A 23,024-nucleotide genomic window follows, 5' to 3' on the forward strand; every position below is an offset into this window, starting at 1 on the left:
TCTTGGTCACTCGTCTCTGGATCCTCTCCACTTCCTCCCCATCATGAAGAAACCCTGGTGCCATAGCTGGGCACAGAAGTCCAGATGGGGTCTTATCAAGGCTCGATACAGAGGAACAACAACTTGTTCGTCTCTGCATGTTAAAGTATTTTTCAGAAGCCAAGTGATTTGGTGGGCTATTTTAGTTACTTTTGCAATGTGCCCCCTAAACTTCAACTCCCTATCCACCAACACTCCCAAATCCCTGGCCTCATCAATCTCCTGGAGTACAGTTCCACCAATGCGATATACTGCTGCTGTTCTTTTCACCCCAAAGTGCATAACCTTACACTTTGGCACATTAAATTGACATCCAAACTATCCAAATCATCCTGTAAAATTTTGACATCCTGTGTACTCATAATTGCTCTACCCAACTTTGCATCATCAGCAAACAAGTGAACACTTCCTCTCAAATCCTTTTCTACATCATTGATGAACAAATTGAAAAGCAGTGGTCCAAGAACAGAGCCCTGCGGCACTCCACTAGTCACAAGCTGTCTTTTAGACTCCACTCCTGAATAAACCACTCTCTGGTATCTCTCCTTCAACCACCCTCCTATCCATCTCACCAACCCTATATCTATCCCCATCTGCTCCAGTTTACTGATTAGGGTTCCATGTGGTATTCTATCAAAAGCCTTGGCAAGGTCCAGTAGTATCACTGTAAACCCATTACCCATATCCAGTTCAGCCGTCACTGTGTTATAAAACATGAGCAAGTAACTGAGGCATGATCTACCCTTCACAAAACATGTTGTCCCCCATACAATATCCCATTTTCATCTATCCAATCCTGTATTCTTTTCTTGACTAATTTCTCTAAGACCTTGACAATGATTCCTGATATGCTAATAGGTCGGTAATTTACAACAGCAGTCTTGGAACCACCTTTATGCAGTGGAACTATTTTCCCCTCTTTCCACCCCCTCGAGACTAACCCAGACCTGAGAATAAAACATAGAAATAAATATAACAAGCACAAGAAATTGTACGATGATGATGATTTGTTGCTACATCATCCCACATGTATTCCTGCCATGCCTAGATAAATCACCTGATGAACATTATTAAATTCACTAGATTATAGCCCATTCCTAGTTACTTTACTGAACTACCAACATATACAGCCACAGTTCATTACTGATTAGTTATTTATATTTTGCAAACAAAACTTTTCCCCTCTCCGCAAGTTTTTTTTTTTTAATTATATCCATCACATATGTTCATGCCTAGAGTTCATAAGATTACATGTTCTTCACTTAACCCCAACAACTTATGGAACACACACACACACATAATCTGTCACAAATTCATATGTCAGTAAAGAAAGCATTTCTATTCATACCTGTTCATTTCTCTCCCTTATATTTGTCATTCTTAAATGGCTCGTTAATGTGGATTTACTTATTTACACCTTTTAGCAATTTGAACATACCAACAAAATATAATATTCTCATTATTGTTGTTTCCTAATATATTCCAAAGAAATAGATTTATTTCTTTATGACACACGAACTTGTGGTGAGGCAAAGTGTAATCTCTTGACCAACAGAAGGTGAAGGTAGCAGCAGGAGTTTTTCCAAGCAATCCAGCATAACTGTGTTAATGTATACTTTATTTAAATATACCATAAACTTATACTTGTAAGACGTAACAATTCAATAATTTTTGCATTGTTAGGATTGTGTGTATAAATGAATGTTCAGTGAGACGTTTGTTATTAGTTCTTTTTATCAAACTCAAAACTGATGTCTATTTAAAAAGAAAATGCAAGCAAGAAATCTAAACAATGAAAGATAACAATACACACTAGTTTTTTAAAATATTAAAATTGTGATCAACATTAAAACATTTAATATAAAATTGACATTTTAACTAAAATCAAAATATTTTATCAATCAAAAGGAAGCCATGATACTAAATGATCAGTGAGGATGCATTTTATACTCAAAATAAATGAAAAAAATTATTATTATCCCTTAATAAAAAATATGAGCCTATGGATTAAATAGTATACTGAAATATCAGACTTCTGTTTAAGTTATTGTATTACTAAAAGTATATACAATAACTTAAACAGAAGTTATTGTATATACAATTCCAAAGACTTTTTTGGTCATTTTAGTCATTATGACATGGTTCATGAAAAGAGCAACTTACCTTTGCTGCAGCCACAAAAGCATTAGCTCTAACGACATCTAATGTTGTAACCCCAAAGATTCTGTTTGGGTCATAAACTCCTCTTTTCTTGAACACCTCTGAGGCTATGGGTACTGTTGAATTCACCTACAACAAATTCAATTCAATTAAATTAAAACCTTTATAATTAAAAAGTCAATTTAGAGATTAGAATTATTATTACCATTATTCAGGACCTCCATGGATTCCCAAATGTCATTGTGAGACATCAATCCTAAACAACATAATGACTATCATTTCACTCCTTAAACTCATTCACTATTTGTGCTCTCGCCATCCTATCGAGCAACACATTCCATGATTTAACCATCCTCCATGCAAAGAAATCATTCCTCATCTTCTTGTTGATCACTTCCTTTCACAACTTCCAGGAATGACCTTTTTCCTTGCTCCTGTCCCATTCTACTATACGAATGAACTCCCCAGCGTCAACCCTGCAACTACACTTCAACAATTTAAATGTCTCAGTCATATCACCTTTTCTTTTTTTACCTACCAAACTTTGCAGTCCACATTCCCCCAGTCTATCCTCATAACTAATGTTGTATAGTCCTGATATTTTTGTTATCTGCCTCTGCTATTTCCAAGGTTAATTTATCCATTTCAAATCCTGAAGATCAAATCTGAACACGATAGTCCTAATGTGGTCTGATCAGGGCTTTATACAATGGAAACACAACTCTTCTATCTCTGCTTGTCAGCATCATTCTCAGTATTGCAGCAATCCTCTGGGCTACCTTCGCCATTATAACTTCTGAGCTTCAAGTTTCTATAAATCATCACTCCAAGATCCCATGCCTCTCCCCACTTCTTCTAGTACAGCCCCATCACCAGAGTATACAGCCTCCCATCGATGCATTCTAACTTCAAGCCTTGATATTTAGTTAAATTAAATTGACATCCCCATTCATTTGCCCATCTGCACAGCATATTAAAATCTTCCTGAAGTATTTTACCACATCTACACTATAACTAATAACCCTTTCCACTTGACATCTGCAAACAACTGAATATCTCTCTGCAATTCACTGACAAATGTCATTGATATAAAACTTAAACTGTGCAGGTTCTGAACCTTGTGGAACCCCACTTGTAACCTTCTGCTTCCTTGACACTGCTCCCCCATATACTACTCTGATATCTATCAGACAGCCAACCTGCAATCCAATTCACTAACCCAACATCTAAAACTATGTGCTGTAATGTAAATATCGGCTTATCATGTGGCACCTTGCCAAATGCATGTATTGTCAACAAATGGCAGCACAGTAGATTCTGGTTAACTCGGGGGGGGTAACCATTTTATTGGGACAAGTCTAGAAGAACAAAAACAAATGAGAATATACAAAGAGTTTACTTCATTTATTTGAGACAAAATGTGTGTTTAACTAGGCCAGACCTCTAACATGAAATGCCAGAAAAATTCAAAAATTTAGTGCCGATGACACCTGCAATATTGACTAAGCAGAGCTATTTTATCATACCACATCAAATGGCTCTCTATATTAAAAATATGCTGCACTGTTTAAATCAAAGAATGCAATGGATCATGTAACAGTGTTATACTATGGAAGAAACTAATAAACAAAAGCTGTTAGCTGGGATGAGTTGGGACATGGAATTACAACCAAAATTTGAAACATTTTACTGGTTCTTGACAACTGCTAAGGTGGGTGCAAAAAGTTAATCTTTTACAAGCAACAGTTTATGGCTGACAGGTTGTTGCTCCCAGCCATGAAAGGTGATTAGCAAACCTATACTATATTTTATATTGTAGGTGGGCTAAGAATATATGTTTTTCTATTTTGATCAATTTTACATAACCCACACACATTTTTTTAAATGTATTTTTTACATAGTCCAGAAATGCTGCTCTAGAGACCAAACATGAAACTTTTTCAAGCCATTTCAGACCTCCAACGAGCAGAGCAATGGTCTCATACTGGGTGATGAAATTCATCTCCCACCTAAAGATAATCACAAACACTCATACCCATGATGGGATTTGAACCCACAGTCTGTTGATTGGAGAGTGGGTATACTAACAACTTGACCAACCAGGCCAGCTAGGAATAAGCAACGAGACCATTCAAATTTTGATTCAGTGTGGTTTTAAGCATTCAATCATGGATATGGCTGATAGGGAAAATTATGTCCCATTAGGTGTGAAGCACATTAGATTCCATGAAGTGTTTGCATCCATTGATGGCTGTTGCCAATACCATAATGAAAATTTTGAGGAGGAAATTAAAGCAAAACATCAGAGGACATTAGAAAAAAAGGAAACTGACGAGGATAACACTGCTGATCTTGAATGAGTGATTATCCAGGATGCCAGAAAATTTATTTCTGATGATAACGGAGTTTTGAGTATTGTCCTTAGTAGTGGATGTTGTACACATGTTGCTCAGCTAAGTCATTATTTTAAGTAATATTAGTGATACTGTTATATGTTAAGTGGTGTTGTTCAGTAAACTATTATTAAGTGATATACTTTAAGAAACATGATTCATTATGATGCTAATGTGTACAAGAAAAATGGTGACCAAGACATCTGACTGACATAAAATGTGCAGGATGTGTTTAATATATTTGTTGCTGAGAGTGAAAGGTTTGTGGTATGAGAGTGAGAAAGGAGAAAATATTTGTCAGAAATGTTTTGTAAGCAAGTATAAGAAATGCGAATCGCAAAAAATGAAGTGACTGATAATAAGGATGTCAGGCAGGATCATCAAAGTGTTGGGGAGAATGTAACAGAAGCAGTGAATGATAGTGCACAAAATACAAATGAGAGTTGAAGGAAGTGGTTGAAATTAATAATGTGGATGAGATGCTAGAGAGGAAAGAAATTGAACACTCATGCAGACTCCTTCACAGGACAAAATATGAGCTCAAGCAACTGGAGAAATCATTGGCGTGTGGTACAACAGAGAATAAAATAAAAATTGAATAGGAAAAGCATAAAAGTGCGAGAAACTGAGAAAAGAGATAGTACTGTATGGGGATTCAGTGACAAAAGCATGTTTCTCAGGTACAATGATAAAGGATGTTAGTGAAGCTTTAAGTTTGCAGAAGAAAGAATGGAACAAACTAATTGTTTCGGTAGGCACAAATGCTTTGAAAGGTGGGAAATATGCAAGAAAGAGTTGTTAAAAGAAGCAAAAATGAAGAGTAAGAAAGGGAAGATTGTGAGTCTGTTGTCTTGGTATGTTAGGACAGAACTGAGAAGAAGCCATGATTGCTAATGAGAAGATTGTGCAGGAGGAATGGTGTGCAGTTTACTGATGTACTGACTAAATTTGATGGTGGATAGGACATATATATCCCTGATGGACTACATTTAAATGGTTTTGGAGAAAGTGTTGTTGAGTGTATTAGTGCAAACCAAGGAAACTAGATATTAGGGAGGATGAAATCAAGCATGTGTCTGGCCACCCTTGTGATAAATGAGCATGTGTACAGCAATGATTATGCAATGCCGAATGGGATTTCACAGGTTTTCGATTTGAATGGGTTGATAATAACATTACACAAGGATAATTATGGGTACAAAGGGATGTTGAAATGCATGTACACAAATGCAAGAAGAGTGAGGAGTTTTTGGCATTGGTCAGCTCGACTTGGCCAAAAATGATAGGCATCAGTGAAACCTGGTTGACTGAAAAATAATATAGTTACCGGGATAGAATGTAAAGGGTAATGTATTTCAGGAAGGATAAAAGGAACAGGACAGAAGGTGGGATATTGCTGATGATAGCTGAAGAATTACAACAACAAAATTAGAAGTTAAAGAAAGAGGATTTTAGGTCTGAGGGAGATGGTTCATTTCAGGCAAAAGGACAAAAATGCATTGTGGGATGCTGCTATAGACTGAGGGCATCCTCAGAAAGATGAAGATGCCACATGTATCGGCAGATTAGCACAATGAGCGTAGACCGAACAAGTATTATGAGAGATTTTAACTATGGGGACATTGACTAGAAGAAGGAAAGGGAGTATGAAGAGATGGAAGTGGGATTTATACAGTTGCTAAGGGATAATTACATGAAACAACATGCTATAGAGGGGGACAAGGGGTTTGAGGGTGTTGGATCTGATAATAGCTTAAATAAATTATAATATTGGAATAAACTCATGTAAAATATTATTTTATTAGTATAATTTTTGTCTAAGTTTCAAAGGCATCTTCAGTACATGTAAAAAGCTAATCAAACAATAACTGACAACAAAGGCAAAAAAAAAAAAAAAAAAAAAACATGCCAACTAAGTAACTAATGCAAGATAACTAAAAAAAGTAATTAAATTTCCTAACTTATTAAAAATAAATAAAATAAAAATAAAATAAATAAATAATTAAATAAATAAATAAATATATAACACTAACACATGCACACAGTTGAATTAGCTGATTTAAAAAGTATTATCTCCCACAAAGTTGAAAGACTTAGACCATTGGATATGTTTTTAAGTTAGGAGAATGAAGTAAAGTTTCATGTTTCTTTATAAAACCATTCCCCATGATAAACTGACTTTTGTGAAGGACTTTTGTCTTATTACAATGAACTCTGTCTAGTGTTGATGGCATGCTCCACAAGTCCAGACTATTCAGGTTCAAGGTACTGAATATAAAACTTGTATTCTTCCAGCTGAATGAAAGCAGATCTTCCTGTTTGTCCAAAATAAGATGATAACCCACAAGAACAAGGAATCTGGTAGACGCCTGGATAATTGAGATCTGGAAGCTTGTCCTTTGGAGAAGCGGGAAAGGTGGAGATTTTTTTGATGGGACAAAAGGCAACAAAAATTTAGTAGTTTTAAAACTTTTGCTCTGTGTTCACTAATGCCTTGCACACAAGGGATAAGAATAACAGTTATTTTTTTCTGTATTTGATGAAGTAGAGATACCAAAATTGCTCAAAGCTCTTTTGGATGAAAGAATTCTTATAACTGTTAGATAAAAAAGTGGAAATAATATATTGTAATTCTTTCTGTAATAGTTCATTTGAAGAACATAAAGAGCGGGGCCAATGAACCAGTGTTTTAACAGTTCCAGAATGTCAGCAGTGCATGGGTGGTCAGAGATTGCTTCTTGAGAGTAGCATTATCAAGTGGATGACTAGGGATAAAAAGCAAAAGCTGAAAAAACATGATCAGCATGCTCATGAACAGTACAAAGTGCAAGCAAGAAGGGGAACTAGTAGAAGGCCAAATCAGAGTATGAGAGAGAATTGCCAAACAGGCCAAAGTAAATCCAAGAGTTTTTCATTATGTAGCAAAGAAAGAAGAAAAATGAGTATGGTAGCATGACTGTAAACAATGCTCATGGCAGGAGGAACCAAAAGAAATAGTTGTGCTTGAGTGATCATTTTGCAAAGGTGTATCATCCAGGTGTGATTTCACAATTAATGCTACAGAGATGCATATCAACATTGAGGTAGATGAATAAACAGGAGGTGTTCAGTAATAAAAAATATGAACATGAACACAGTAGTAGGACTAGATGGCATATCAGCCCGTGTACTATGTGAAGGTCAAGAGAATTGGCATTGCCTCTGAGTAAGTTGTTCAATCTAAGTCAGCTCTGGCAGAGTTCAAAAGGAATGGAAAGAGATTAAGATAGTACCATTGCATAAAGATGGCTGCAGGACAGAGGCAGCAAACTACAGACCAATTAATATATCAGGAGTGGTTATTAAAGTATTGGAAAAGTTGGTGAAAGGTAAACTACAACAGTGGACTGATGATGCCATGCTCTATAGTGAGCAGCATCGCTTTGTAAAGGGATAGGTCTGTCTTAGTAACTTATTCACATTTTATAATAAAGTGACAGCAGAATTGGATAAAGGTAATGGCTACACCATGATACTGCTCGACTTTGCCAAAACCTCTGATAGAATACCACACAGAAAACTATTACAAAAACTGGAGCAAATGGGAATGGATATGAGGCTAATAGCATATATGGGGAAGAGGGGTGGGGGGCTGATGGACAGACATCAGAGAGCAGTACATGGTGCAGTGGAATCTAGGAGAATGATGGTGACCAGTGGAGTACCTCAGGGTTTGGTACTAGGGTCACTACTCTTTAATTTGTATATATCAGTGATAATAGGTAAAGTTTAAGGGGGGGGGAATATTCAGTTATTTGCTGATGATGCAAAACTGGGGAGAGCAATAGTTGATAACAGCAATGTAGAAATCCTATAGGATGATCTAAATAAATTGGCTATGTGGGCAAAGGATAATGACTGTCAATTTAATGTTGCAAAATGCAAAGATTATGCACTTTGGGTTGAAAAGGTTGCATATGGTGTATCATATCGATGGTACTGGTTTGCAGGAAATTGATGAGGCGAGGGACTTGGGGATAATGGTGGACAAAGAGTTGAATTTTAGAGGGCATATTGTAAAAATTGGTAAAATAGCTCAAAGGATTACTTGGATGTTGAAATACACACTAACAAGGATTCTGCAACATCTTGATTACTGTGCACAGATTTGATCACCTGGGTTTCTTGGGAACCAAGAGGTGGTAGAGAGGATTGAGAAATGAGTTACCAAGATGGTGGCATGTCTGTGAAATACTCCCTACAAGGATAGGTTGAAGGTTTGTGGGCACGCAGTTTAGAGGATAGGTGGAAAAGAGGAGGCATGACAGAAACTTAAGATATTAAAGGTATTATGCAAGCGAAATTTTTCAATATATGACAATTAGTCAAAGAACTAGGGGGCCATCTATGGAAGTCGTGTGAGAGTGCGATTAGTAGGGGTGTGCAGGCCAGATCTTTTGCATGGAGAGTGGGGAGTGAATGGAATAGAGTGCCAGAACTGGCTGCAAGTTCCCTGACAGTGAATGGATTCAAGGATGTGATAGGATTTGTGTGTATAATAGTTAATTTGGGTCTCCCACAATGAATCTCTATGAAATGTCATAAAATAATAATAATGACTAATTCATGGAGGAAGGCAATATTATATCTGCATTGAATTTCTTTAATTGCGCCTAATATAAAAAAAGGTCACGCTCAATCAATTCCTACCTCATTAATCACAGTATAAGGCACCTCAAACAGTAGGTCGAGAAAGTATGAACTGAACTAGCAGTTGCATCTGCCATGTCATTTCTCTTAATTCCAATGTGGTTGGGAATCCAACACAACTGAACATCAAAATTAACTGATGATGTATAAAGCATATACTTCTGGGTAGGAGTTTTCTATGATATGCACAAATGTAAGCTGAATAGCAAGAAATTCTGCTGTATAGTTACTGCAATCAGATGGGATCTGGTTAGAGATTGTAATGCAAGGGAACACATAGCGCAGCCAACAGAGATCTCTGATCTTGAACCATCAGTACAGATGGGCAAGAAATCAGAGTGAGCTGCTCTGTGTGCATTGAACAATTGAAGATAGACAGATGAGGGTGTATGAGACTTTTGTAGTTAAAAAAGTTAGAAGTTATGGGATGTGGTGCAAGCCTGCTATGGAGGAATGCCATTTTCTTTGGTGTGGGTAATGTAGTCAGCACTCATGCCAATAGCTTCCATAGCCTCTTTAACGTGCATATCAAAATGACTGATGGCAGTCTGGATGTGTGATAGAGAAAAGAAACTAGTTCATGGATGATCTGAAAGGGACTATTTTTAGGGCATAATTAAGACATTTTTGCTCAACTGATAGAGGGGATTCACATTTGATTCAACATAAAGGCTTTGAACAGATGATATTGCAAAAAAATTGGGTACCTTGATGATGGACCAGGTCCAACCATTGGAGAATGCTCTTGCTTGCAGAACTGTAAACCTGGGACTCATAATCAAGCTTTGAACATACAAGTGCAAGATAAATGGAGAGCAAGAAACATTGATCAACACCCCATTTGGTAGAGGATAGAGTGTGGAGGATGTTCAATGTCTTTTTGCACTTATCCCAAAAATGATGAATGTGTGTAAATAAAGTGAGTTTTCTATCAAAGATGAGTCCCACACACTTGGCCTCTGGAACTATAGGGATATTAGCTTGTCCGTTCTTAAATCAGGATCAGGGTGGAGAGTTTGTTTCCAGCAGTGTACACAGATTTTTTTTTTCCAGCACATAACCTGAACCGATGACAATGAGCCCAAGAAGAGACATGATCAATTGCTTGAAGTTGTCTGTCAATGACCCACATGTTGCAAGAGTGACAGTAAATTGTGAAATCATTGACATAAAGACAACTGCCTACTATGGGAGGAAGCTGTTCAGTAACCGTTCAGTGACAATCTTCACTTTAATAGTGAAGATGGTCACACTTAAGACAGTTTGAAGAACCCCCCCTTTTCTTGAAGATAGGGTCAAGATAACGTGATACCTACTCAGACTTGGAACGCATGGCTGGCCAAAGTTCTCAATGAAAACAGGAAGGTACTTCCACATACCAAGATTAAACATGTCCTTTAATGTGACATATCTACATGCTGTATCATAGGCTTTTTCCATGTCACAGAATATTGAAACCACATGTCCTTGTGCCAGGAAAGCATCTTTTATACATGTTTCTAAATGGACCAAATAGTCCAAACCCATATCACGTTTATATTTCTCATTAGTTTTGGGGGAAGTGTGGATGACCAGTGTCCTCCTCTTCCTCTGGAAAAATATTCAATACATCAGATGTGTCAGGATCACTGGGTAAGTTCAAGTTACTTTCAGTGGAAAATGAAGTATCCATTTTTTTTTCCCCTGTGGAAGGGTCAGGGGGGGGGGAATCGTGTGATTGATGCACTCAACAGAGAAACAGTGATGATCATAAAGTTAAGATATGGTGATATTATCGAATGGTGGAATAGACATGTGAGTTTGAGTTGCTGGTGACATTTTCTTCACTGTTACCTTCTCAGCATAAGATCTCAGAGCAGGCATAGTGGTAGCTAACTTTCTTCATGCATCCTGAAATGATATGTGCTGTTCTATTTTTATTTTTTGTATTTTTTTCTCATCTTTCCACTGCTAAGATGCACGGGAGTATGCTGGGTGATCTTCCTGAAAGCTTACCCATTTTAGCATTCTTGGCAGAGCAAGATTGGTTATTATGCTCTTTACTTACCAGTCAGTCTGGGCATGTCCGTATTAATAGCATTTAATGCGTCTTAGTGGATCAAAACAGAACAACTGAGACACACCTTTAATGGATGTTGGAATATCAAATGTAAGGATGATGTTTCTGGTTGGAAACATGTGGCCATCCTTACGAATCATGATGCATCTCACACCTGTCACCCCCCACCCCGATATTTCAGCTCAAAGCATATCTCCTCGTTAGGAAGATCTAGAAGATCCCACTCTGATTACTCCTCTACAGGAATTGAGTGTTTTATGGGGCGAGTTTCTATACTGTTCTGGGAGAACCTACCAGCCTTCTATACCCCTTTGTTTCTTGCTTCTGTTGTCGAAAGGTGTATCAATGTATCAATACTTGGTTGAGACTTTGTTAGGGCCTGTGAAACGATTCAGTATGAAGAATTCATGCTTGAGTGGGATTTGGTTCAGCACCAAATGCTCCCAACCCACCAAGGAGTCACACATGGATGCCCAATCTCTGCTCAAAGCAGAGGCCAAATAGTGAAAGACTACCAGGATCCTCCTTTTCAGATGTCTGCAGATCACACCACACAGTGATAAGGCAGTGAATCCCAGTGATGGTAGTCTGGAAGACAGGATAATGAGAAAAAACTCAGGAGATGTAGAGTGAAAAATATGTGAAGAAAAGCAAAGAAAAGAGGAAGAATGAAAAGGGCCAGTACTATTACTGGGAGGTCCTTTCCTATGAACAGGTACCTCACCTACGGCTTGGAAAGAAGTCGATGGTTGATTTTGAACCTACAGACTACAGAATCTAATATCATCAAATTAGGTTATAATCTGGAAATCCACAGAGAATTTTTCGTCTACTGGTTAAAAGATCGGAATAATATTCCCTGGTTATTATTTTACCCTTTTCAAGATAATTAATAAACAAAATGCCTTTAGCATCCCAAAACACTGATGTCATGACCTTTCCTACTGATAAAACCGCTTTTCTCTTTTTTGGTGCTGAACAACCGTGCACATTCCTTCAGCACCCATGCAGATATCCCACTATTTCGAGATTAGATATCGTCTCTATAAAGATTTTTTCATTCCGAGTGTTTATTATTATACAAAGACTCAATTCTGATTAATGCAATGACTTTTAGCTTTTTCTTTTAGAATCCGGAAAATCACTGACTCAAGAACAAATACAAAAAATATACATTTATATTACATAACTACAAAATACTGGATCCAAGGTCTTCTAAAATAAATCTACACTTTAGATTTTTTTTTATCCAAAAATATTAAAATCACCCATTCTATTACTGGATTGTTTAGCATGTACTTAATCATGTCTACCAGACTAAACACCTTGTTTTCACAATTAGCAAAATGTTCATAGTCAATTTTTTTGGTTAGAGCCTTTTCCAAAAATATAAAATTTTCTTCTTCTTTTCCATAGGATCCTTTTTTCCTCCCTTATATAGAACACAGTATTATTCCACCTGTCTCACTGAAGTACAAACATTCTTACCTCTTGCAGTTCTATTTGATGCACAATTTACTGTACTAGAGAAAAAAACAGTTTCTTCTACTACTTCATAAACAACATATCTAAGTTGAGCTAATTCCATCACCTTTTAAAGTAGAAATAACAAATAGATCCAGCGTCCTTAAAACATGAAACTTTCCAATCAGTTTCCTTGAACATTCAATTAGAACATCGACTGCAATATCCTCTTTTATTTACTAAATACTTGTCGACAGTCTCAACTCGTCCAGTTTAAAGACTCGCAGTTCTACGATATTACTACGTATTAATATAATATTACTACATATACAGTATTACTAGAAGATTCCTTTTCGGAATCTTCTAGTAATATTCTTCCAACTAACACATAAAACTAAAAAAACTTCGTCCGGCATGAGTTCTTAAACTTCCATTAGCTCTCTCTTGTTTACCTTGATACTTTGATACCGAATGCTCTCTCTGTCAACTGTCCATCACCCATCAAACTTCTCGATGAGCATGCGCATTCCATGTAAGTGGCAAGCAAGAAGTTAGGTATAACGGCTGACACAACGTCTCCATTAGCATAACGAGAATGTCTTTTCAAAAAACAACACAATAATTTTAAATTACAATAAAAAGGATTGCAAGTAACACAACTATCAGGATCTGGTAAGTACATCAATTTTCAAATAGTTTACATTTTATTTTGACAATAATAATATCAATAATGGCACATCGCAAGTGCCGTTTACAAAACCAAAACAAAAAATATACTAACATAAACACCACCCAATCTAAATGCTGTACTCAAATCCAGCTCCTATAATATCTTCAATACTCCTAATTAATTTCCCTTTATTCTTGCCTTCTGCATCAAGTGGGCTAATGAGTGTACCCAACAGTAGATCTTACTTAAGTGAATGAACACTTAACAGTTCAGTTATTTCTAGTATCCGAAACCTTCTTACCACCTGCATTAACTAGGGTTATTCTTCCATGATCATTTTTCCTTTTACTTGCTATATAGCAATAAAATTCTATTGATTTCACTCTGCCTCTTCAGTTCAGTTCTTTTCATAATCCAATTTTGTCTCACTCACTGTAGCAATCACTCTTCTAGCCTTCTCTTTATGGTGCTCCTGAGCCTCGTCATTATTCTCCTGCTACTGAATCCACATCATTCTATTTTTATGCAGCTCTTGCTTTAAATTTATTCATCCATTTAATTCCCATGTATGCAGGGATGCAGATATTGCTTTCTTCAGACATCCTCTGACTACAATTTTATATCTTGTTTTTATCAAATGGGAATTCTTAACATTTAGTGTAAAACAGGACAATTACATTAATTTTTAAACAGAAAACTAGATTTCTCAACATTTAAGATATAAGATTATTCAACATACAGGATTTGCAATAATACAAATCATGGCTTTTGGACAAACTCTAGCACAGGCATCTGTAAGAGTTTGGACTATGGAAGCATTTGTGTTAAAAAGATCATCTCTAGTCATTCCTGGTTTTCTTGGCACACCAGCAGGAATAAGAACTACATCAGCATTTTCAAGTGATGACTACAAATAAATAAATAAATAAATATCACATAAATCATTTCTGCAAATATATCAATTATAAAATAATCTAAAGATGACAATTACAGACATGCAAAGAAAAAAGCTTAAGCAAATGACAAATCTTTGAGTATTTTACAAGATTTAATGATGTAGCATGAATAAAATTTAATACATATACCATATATTTTCTACTAAATAAGAGGCAGTTCATAATAATGTAATAACTTATTATTACATTCTGTTGTGTGTGGATCAGATTCACACAACAAAATGAATAATTAAATGAGTAATCATAAATAAAAATTTATTAGAATCCCAAACTATTTGAAAATATGAACTTTCAGCAATCGAATTCTTACAAATTTTAAAAGTAACTTTGGAAGAACAGCACCTGAAAAGAACTCAATCTTGATGAATATATGAAAGAAAATATAATATGAAAAGTAGTAGTAGTGATTCGACAAAAAAAAAAAAAAAAAAAATTCTAGTAATCAAAATAGGCAAGTTAAACACACAGCAATAGAGCAATTACATTACTCAATCCTGTCAGGGGAAGGGGAAAAAAAAAAAAAAAAAAAAAAAATATACACACACACACTCTATATATAAAACGATAAGCCAAAATTTGAAATGGTTATGTCACGTTTTTTGTCTTACCAGCCCAGAACTCGGGGGGGGGGGGGGGGGAGAGGCATAGATGCTAGGGGAAAGATCCCCTCAGTGTGTGTGTGTGATAGCTATCAAAGTGCAATAAAGTACATAACAGAAAGAACTATTTCAGTAAATTATTAAGCAGCATTAATAATTCTATTAATTTAAACTGATGACAGTAAACATCATAACTTTTTTTGCATTTGACAAATCTACAAAAATCAAAAGTTCCAAAATATCAACTTCGACAACTCCTTAAATTCTGATTTCCAAATCATTCTTACAATAAGGTTCCAATAAACCTTGTTAATTTCAATGGTAGTAATGTTGAATCCTATCAAATTTCTTCAAGAACCTTTTTCTTCCAGTTCTGACTTTTGACAACACCAAAGACAATAATATCTCTGAAAAGCTATTAAGTATACAGATGTGAATCCATCCATCCACTGAATACTGTTCGTAATTTCGGACAGTACACTTAGCAGCTATCTAAAATCATTGACTCAGTACAGAAAAAAGCAATTAGGCTAATGATCACATTTCTCTTATGCAAACATTCAGTTTCTGCTTGTATTTTCTACAAACAATTCTGATGAATAGTAATTACCTGGCTTTCCTTGAATCTGTTAAAAAAAACATGCAGCAGCTAATCAGATTTCAAACCTACAGAAAAAAATTTCTTTCTCATCTACTGTTATATTTTGGAACAATCTCCCCTCCTATGTATTTTCTAAAGAATGGAATCTACTAGTCTTCAAATCCAATTTCAACAAGATTCTTCTTTCTCCTTGACTTTCTACCATGGTACCAAAGATTGAATAACCTACACATAGGTACATAGCTAGTACTAAGAAGTACTAGCTATGAAAGACTAGTACAAAGCTACTAAAAAGTTGTGAAGGATGACCACAAAATAAAAATTCATTAACCAGAATGGATAGAGCCTGAAAGCTTCAAATTGTTGATAAACAATAAAAAAAAACATTCAAGGTTATATTCAAATGTCAAAGTCTGAATATTTATGATGTTCACACTATAAAGACTATATACTGTTTGGAGTTAAGTTCCATTGGCACTACATAAATACTCTTGGCAACATATCATATACCTTGTTCAGATCTACAGAACTTAAACACATATTCTTATTTCCATAAACTATTTTGTCTTACTGTAAAAATCTTGTTCTGATAACCCTATTTTTTCAATATTTTAAAATCACCTTATAAAGAATTTGGGTTGTCCAAACTACTCTATCGAGCTTGACATAATGAGAAAACTGAAATTTTAATGTTACTGTTTCTTAAATCATTTATGAATGTATTAACCAATGAAGAACTTCATACTTAGGAGCCTGGCTCTTTGAATTCAATATGGCAAAATTCTAAAGACTGCAAGCATGCTGATATAAAAGTAATAATTTCAACACAAACCAAGCTCAATGATTGTGTCCTAGATACATAGATGAGCAGAAAGGCATGCATTCTTTGTCATTCCCAAACCTTATATTAGAACAAATTTAAAATACAGGTTCTAATTAACCACCCTAATCTCCAGAGCTATGACGTGATGGGATGAAAATATCAAGAATATGAATGGCCTACAATCAATCCACATAGCAGATACTATATGAAATATTCTCCAACTACCTATTAAAGAAGTTGTCTAGCTTTTGATGGGTTTGCATGTTTTTTTTGTAAAAAAAAAAAATTAAAAAAAAAACATGTTTGTTTTTTCACCCAGAGGTCAAAGTTAGTAAAGTCAACAGTTGACCAATTAGTAATACTTTAGTACATTGATAAGTATTGAAATGCAATTTATTTCTGTCTGTGTATTATATACATGTGCATGTGTGCACACTTAAATTACTGTGATGCGAAGTTTAAAACGCTGATTAGTTTGGTTTATGCTAAAGTTATACTCCAACAGTAGGTGTCTCCATAATGATCACAATTCTAAAGACTCTCCTCTAACACTACTCCCTGTCATCTGCCAATAAATTTTCTACCCATCTCACTTAGTGATCATCTCTATTAGCACATTTTAAATCACTACATTTGTATGTGTGATATCTTAAAAGTTTGCTAAAATCCAGATAAATCATTGTGTGTGTGTGTGTGTGTGTGTGTGTGTGTGTGTGTGTGTGTGTGTGTGCGCGCGCACGTGCACACTCCAAATGACAGTGATATGAAGGTTGAAATACTGAGTAATTAGTTTGGTTTGTATTCAAGTTATACTTCAACACAGTAAAATTCTCTATAATTTTGCCATAATGAATGCTGATCACAATACTAAAGATTCTCCTCTAAATAACCTTGATCTATTTCTGTTGTCATAACCATCTTCCCTTAGCAAAACACTGCTGCATCCTGCTCAATAAGCGACCCTAAGAAGAATAACCTGCATGCAGTTGCTAAATCAAATACTTAAGAAATTATATTCATATTTTCATCCTTATTTTATATAGGCAAAAATAAACTAGAATATAATCTCAACATTTCACTAAATATGATCAAAAGTAGACATTATTCCCACTTCTAACCTTATCAATTGTGATTTGAAAATTTTCTTCTCCTGTATTCAGCGGCAAAATGAAGATCCAGAGGACAAGTGACCAAGCTGGTGATAGATCTCTAAGGACCAATTGAAGGTATGTGGGTTGTCAAGTTTAGCTGATAGGTGGAAAAGAGAGAAACATGATAGAAACTTGTAAGCTACTACAGAGGTTCTACAAGACTGATAGAAAATAAATTTATCGAGAGAGAGAGAGCACTATTAGAGAGAGATCACCGATGGAAGTTGTGTAAGACTGGTTAGTAAGGGTGTGCATGCTTGGAGAGTAGTGAACGAGTGGAATAGATTGCCAGAAGTAGTTGCGAGTTCCCTGACAATGAGCCTACCTAGAGTATACCAGGTCCCTTGCACTTGCAAACTAGGGATCCCAAACGTCCCGTAAAATACGGGATTGTCCCGCACTTTACGAAATTCATTCTTCAGAAAAGTATTGCAAGAGCGAGCAAGACTGATTGATTAATAAGAATGTTGTCAGGTGAGAAGAGCATTACTGTATTAACAATCTATTTTGTATCTATAATAGTAAGTAAACAACCATTTGAATGCAACTTAAAGTGGCTTAATGAAAATATGCAGCCTAACAATTGGATTTACTATTTGTACTTAGTAAAGTGTGTGCATAGTAACTCTTACCACGAACACACTTGGAAAGTTATAATCATTTTGTAAGACTGGCATATGTGATGGATGCGCATACTAAACTTTCACCCTCAGTCATAAGTGTCCCGTATTTTTCTCCAATGTATCTGGGATCCCTATTGCAAACTATTCTACTATGGCCAAACAGGCAGGACAGACAATATTAGGTTATCCAAACACAAGGACTACATCCAGTTCCACCAATACAGCCACTCAGGATTTGCTGAACACACATTTGACTCTCACCACAGAATACGCTGGAAGAAGGCCACTTTATTACACCACAGCAAGTACAAGTACGAAAGATTATTCCTTGAATCAGCCTCAGCTCTGAAAAACTTCCCAAACCTCAACAAATTTGGGAAGCATACATTGAAGATAGTCAATGGCCAAGACAATCCAATTAAGCCCACTATTTTGGACTTAAAGAATGATTTCAGTTGCCTTTCTTCACCCTCATTTGCTTAATGCGAGTACCTGTGTGTACATATCATGGTTTTGTGATCCCCTGAAGATGGCAATGTAACTTTCTGAAATATAGGTAGTTATTAAAGTTTTTATAATTAATAATTGAGTTTACATTGTCATTTCCTAAAAAATTAGAACTGAATCTATCACCATTCCATATATCCAGGATACATCCGAAAAACTAACAACAATCCTAAGAAAATATGGTCTCACAACTAGTTACAAACCACATAAGAAATTGGCATCTCTTATTCACTCCACCAAAGACCAGCCACTTCCCCTAGACCTACATGGAGTATACCAGGTCCCTTGCAGTTGCAACCTATCCTACTATGGCCACACAGGCAGAACAGCCAATATCAAGATATCCAAATACAAGGACTACATCTGGTTCCACCAATACAGTCACTTGGGACTTGCTGAACACACATTTGACTCTCACCACAGAATACGCTGGAAGAAGGCCACTTTATTACACCACAGCAAGTACAAGTACGAAAGATTATTCCTTGAATCAGCCTCAGCTCTGAAAAACTTCCCAAACCTCAACAAATTTGGGAAGCATACATTGAAGATAGTCAATGGCCAAGACAATCCAATTAAGCCCACTATTTTGGACTTAAAGAATGATTTCAGTTGCCTTTCTTCACCCTCATTTGCTTAATGCGAGTACCTGTGTGTACATATCATGGTTTTGTGATCCCCTGAAGATGGCAATGTAACTTTCTGAAATATAGGTAGTTATTAAAGTTTTTATAATTAATAATTGAGTTTACATTGTCATTTCCTAAAAAATTAGAACTGAATCTATCACCATTCCATATATCCAGGATACATCCGAAAAACTAACAACAATCCTAAGAAAATATGGTCTCACAACTAGTTACAAACCACATAAGAAATTGGCATCTCTTATTCACTCCACCAAAGACCAGCCACTTCCCCTAGACCTACATGGAGTATACCAGGTCCCTTGCAGTTGCAACCTATCCTACTATGGCCACACAGGCAGAACAGCCAATATCAAGATATCCAAATACAAGGACTACATCTGGTTCCACCAATACAGTCACTTGGGACTTGCTGACCATGCACTGGACACCCACCACAGAATATGCTGGAAGAAGGCCACTTTATTACACTGCAGCAAGTACAAAAGATTATTCCTTGAATCAGCCTCAGCTCTGAAAAACTTCCCAGACCTCAACAAATTTGGGAAGCTTACATTCTAATATCATCAGCCCAACAGCCAAGACAATCCAATTTAGCCCGCTAGGAGGAACCTTTCAGGACTCTGGGGGACTGACCAGTCACCTTTCTTCAGCCCTATTTGCTTAGTGTGAGTGCCTGCATGCACAGGTCATTGTTTTGTGATCCCTGAAGATGGCAATGTAACGTTGCTGAAATATAGGTAGTTATTAATTAAAGTTTTTATAATTAATAATTTTGTCTACGTTGTCATTTTCTAAAAAATTAGAAGTACGTTTAACCAACATATAAGCTTATCTACAAGACTGGTGATATTATTCCTTGATAGTTTTTCTGAAATTCCATCCAGGATGCTTTCTAATTATCACTTTTCTACTGGGTTTAATTCACTTTACAAGGAAATACAGGAAGATAGTTTGATGTAAAATCAGGGGTAAGACAAGGAGGCACATTATCTTCACTCTTAATCATCATCTATATGGATCACATTATGAAAGCAAGTGACATTAGGCCTGATATTAGAATTGGAAATGCCAAACCTAGTTCTTTGCTTTATGCAGATAATGTTGTATCCCCTACACACATTTAGTGCAAATCTCCAGGATTCTCTAACTAAATTGAACAGCTGTCACAAATTTGATATGAAAATCAGCAATAAAAAGAGACCAACATGAAAATCGGCAATCAAAAAAGACCATGCCCATTGCAGGTTCGAATCCTGCAATGGGCATGGATGTTTGTTTGTGAAAATATTAGTGGTGGTGTAGATGATGAAGGTAGTTGCAGCTGGTGGAGACGGAGAGTTGTAGAGGAGGTACCCTCCCTCGATGAGTCTTTGGACTCCCTGGAGGTGTTACATAATAATAAAAAAAATAGGCCGAAGTAGAAAACTTCATCTGCATTCTGAATGGAGATCCTATAGAACAATTAAAATATTTCAGCTATGTATATTTCAAAATCTGGAAATAGACAACAAAATAAGCAAAGCTTGTATGGTGGGTAGCCAGCTGAATAAATTTGTAGGGAATAAGAGAGATATTAGCTAAAACAGCAAACTAGCAGCATATAAGACAGCATTCAAACAATTTTAAGTTATGGATCAGAGAGTTGAGTTAGAAATAAAGCACTTGATCAATGACTAGAAACCACATGAGAGTTCTGAGAAAAATTAGGAGAGTGAACTGAAGGAATCAGTGGCAGAATAATTAAAAATAAAGATATTAGAAAGGAACTTGACATTATTAGCATTAAAAAAATATGTCAGCTAAGCTATTCTAAGGTAATATAGCCACTTAAATAGAATGGATGAGGAAAGGTTAGCAAAACAGTGGTTGATGCCAAGAAAGAGATCCACATTCTTGTAAATAAACTTATACATTTATCTACTAGAAAAATACGTTTAGCTATATAAAAAAAAAATGATGTCGGCACATAAAAGTTAGAAAATCTAAAAAAGAACTCTGCCTCCAAACCTCAAATACTGCTCAACACTGTTAAAATGTGTTTTCTCTACTCTATATTTATTTTATCTTTATTTTTATACTCATTAGTTTTATTACTAACTTATTCACTTGTACTTATTTATCTTCTTACTTACTCAAACCTTACTCATCTAAAATCCTTCTCGCTGCGCTATTGTTATATCTTCTTTTACTTTCTTTATATATAATATACTAATATACTGTTGGATTCTGAATATATAGAGATTGGAATAATTATTATTTGATTCAGAATCCAACATGATCTTCCATCACAAAGGCTAGACTTGTAAATATTATTTAATGTAAACAACTTATTTTACAATTTAATATTCATATAACTACTTTAATTTTGTCTAATATCTAATTATTTAATCAAAGATATATGTATTAATAGTGATAAGACTATATTAAATATTATTAAGCTATTTTAATTATTACTATGTTAATATTATAAGAACTTGTATTTGATAATTTAACTGCGCATTAATTGAAATGTAAATATTCCTTATTTATTCCTATTTGTAGAAGTTTAGCATTATGCAATACCTCAATTTTATTATATTTTGTTTAGTTGTCATGGAGACGTATGTAAGTGAGCGAGCATGTTTTGGAACACCACGTGAGGAGAAGGTTTATTGAAAAGAGTTTTAGATCACGAGAACAATTTAGGCAGGAAAAACGGAGACATAAGCGAAGAACGCTGAAAATAAGAATAATAAGGAAATTATTAAGGAATTAAGGAGAGATTAGATTATTAAGAGAGAGAGAAAGGAGAGGATTGGCATTAGGTTGGAATCGGAGCATTCGGGAATCACAGTGCGATAATAGCGAGTCGGCAAGTTACTCAAGCAGCTAATAAAGTCCACTAGTCGAGAAGCAGTTAGCTAATAAGTTGTAGAATAACAATTATAGCTATGAAAAATAGCTCAGAGACTATTAAATAGACTAGCGATACTTGAGTTGAGATTTAATTTCAGCGCTGACCTTTCAAGGACACACAGAACCTTGAAACAAAGCACGAAGTTACTAAAGAATAGTAGAGCTGTAAAGTTGAAGTTTACCGATAGCTGTGTTTAGAATTGTAGTGTCTAAAGAATTAATTGAATGCCGGAAGAGTGAACAACTGCACATATAAAACCTCAAGTTAAGGAATTATTGTGTATTGCCTTAATTCATAAGTGATCAGTAGTACCTCATGCAAGAACGTTTGTTTATGTGTACTGTGACCGATGATTAATTCAGTTGTTGCTTAGAAGATTTATTTTAATGAGTGCCGTTTACTGTTTAAAGTGTTTACAGTTATAAAAAGTGTTTGCACATAAGTAGATGAAGAAAGAAGATTATCGGTAAGAATATTCCAACTATTAATATCCCTATGCAGAGATGCGAGTGTGTTTCATCCTAGAATTTCCTTATGTTAACGGTAACAATTGTGAAGATTAACTGAAGTGTAAATTTAAAAGTGTTTGCTTGTAAGGAGGTGTTACTGCGATTTTATTGAAATTGGAACTTAAGGAACTGTGAGAAGGACTGTATTAGAGATAACAGATTTACCATTGTATGAGTTGAATGATTGAATTTATCTAAGGAGTTAAAATGTGTGTGATATCTTAATTACTGAATT

General features: G+C 35.5%; 1 protein-coding gene across 1 annotated transcript in view; it reads right to left on the bottom strand.

The window, feature by feature from the left end:
- The window catches only part of Mdh2 (malate dehydrogenase 2), a 137,747-nt gene that overhangs the window by 60,923 nt on the left and 53,800 nt on the right, over positions 1-23,024 (bottom strand). Inside the window, exons 3-4 of the mRNA XM_090406025.1 lie at positions 14,214-14,381; positions 2,203-2,328 (exon numbers count right to left, since the gene is read on the bottom strand). Of these exons, the coding sequence (XP_090262151.1) occupies positions 2,203-2,328; positions 14,214-14,381 (294 nt within the window). The remainder of the gene's footprint in view (positions 1-2,202; positions 2,329-14,213; positions 14,382-23,024) is intronic.

This window comes from Typopeltis vanoorti, chromosome 16 (genome assembly GCF_054136105.1).
Source record: "Typopeltis vanoorti isolate ZY-2024b chromosome 16, IOZ_Tvanoo_1.0, whole genome shotgun sequence".
NCBI classification, from domain to species: Eukaryota; Metazoa; Arthropoda; class Arachnida; order Uropygi; family Thelyphonidae; genus Typopeltis; species Typopeltis vanoorti.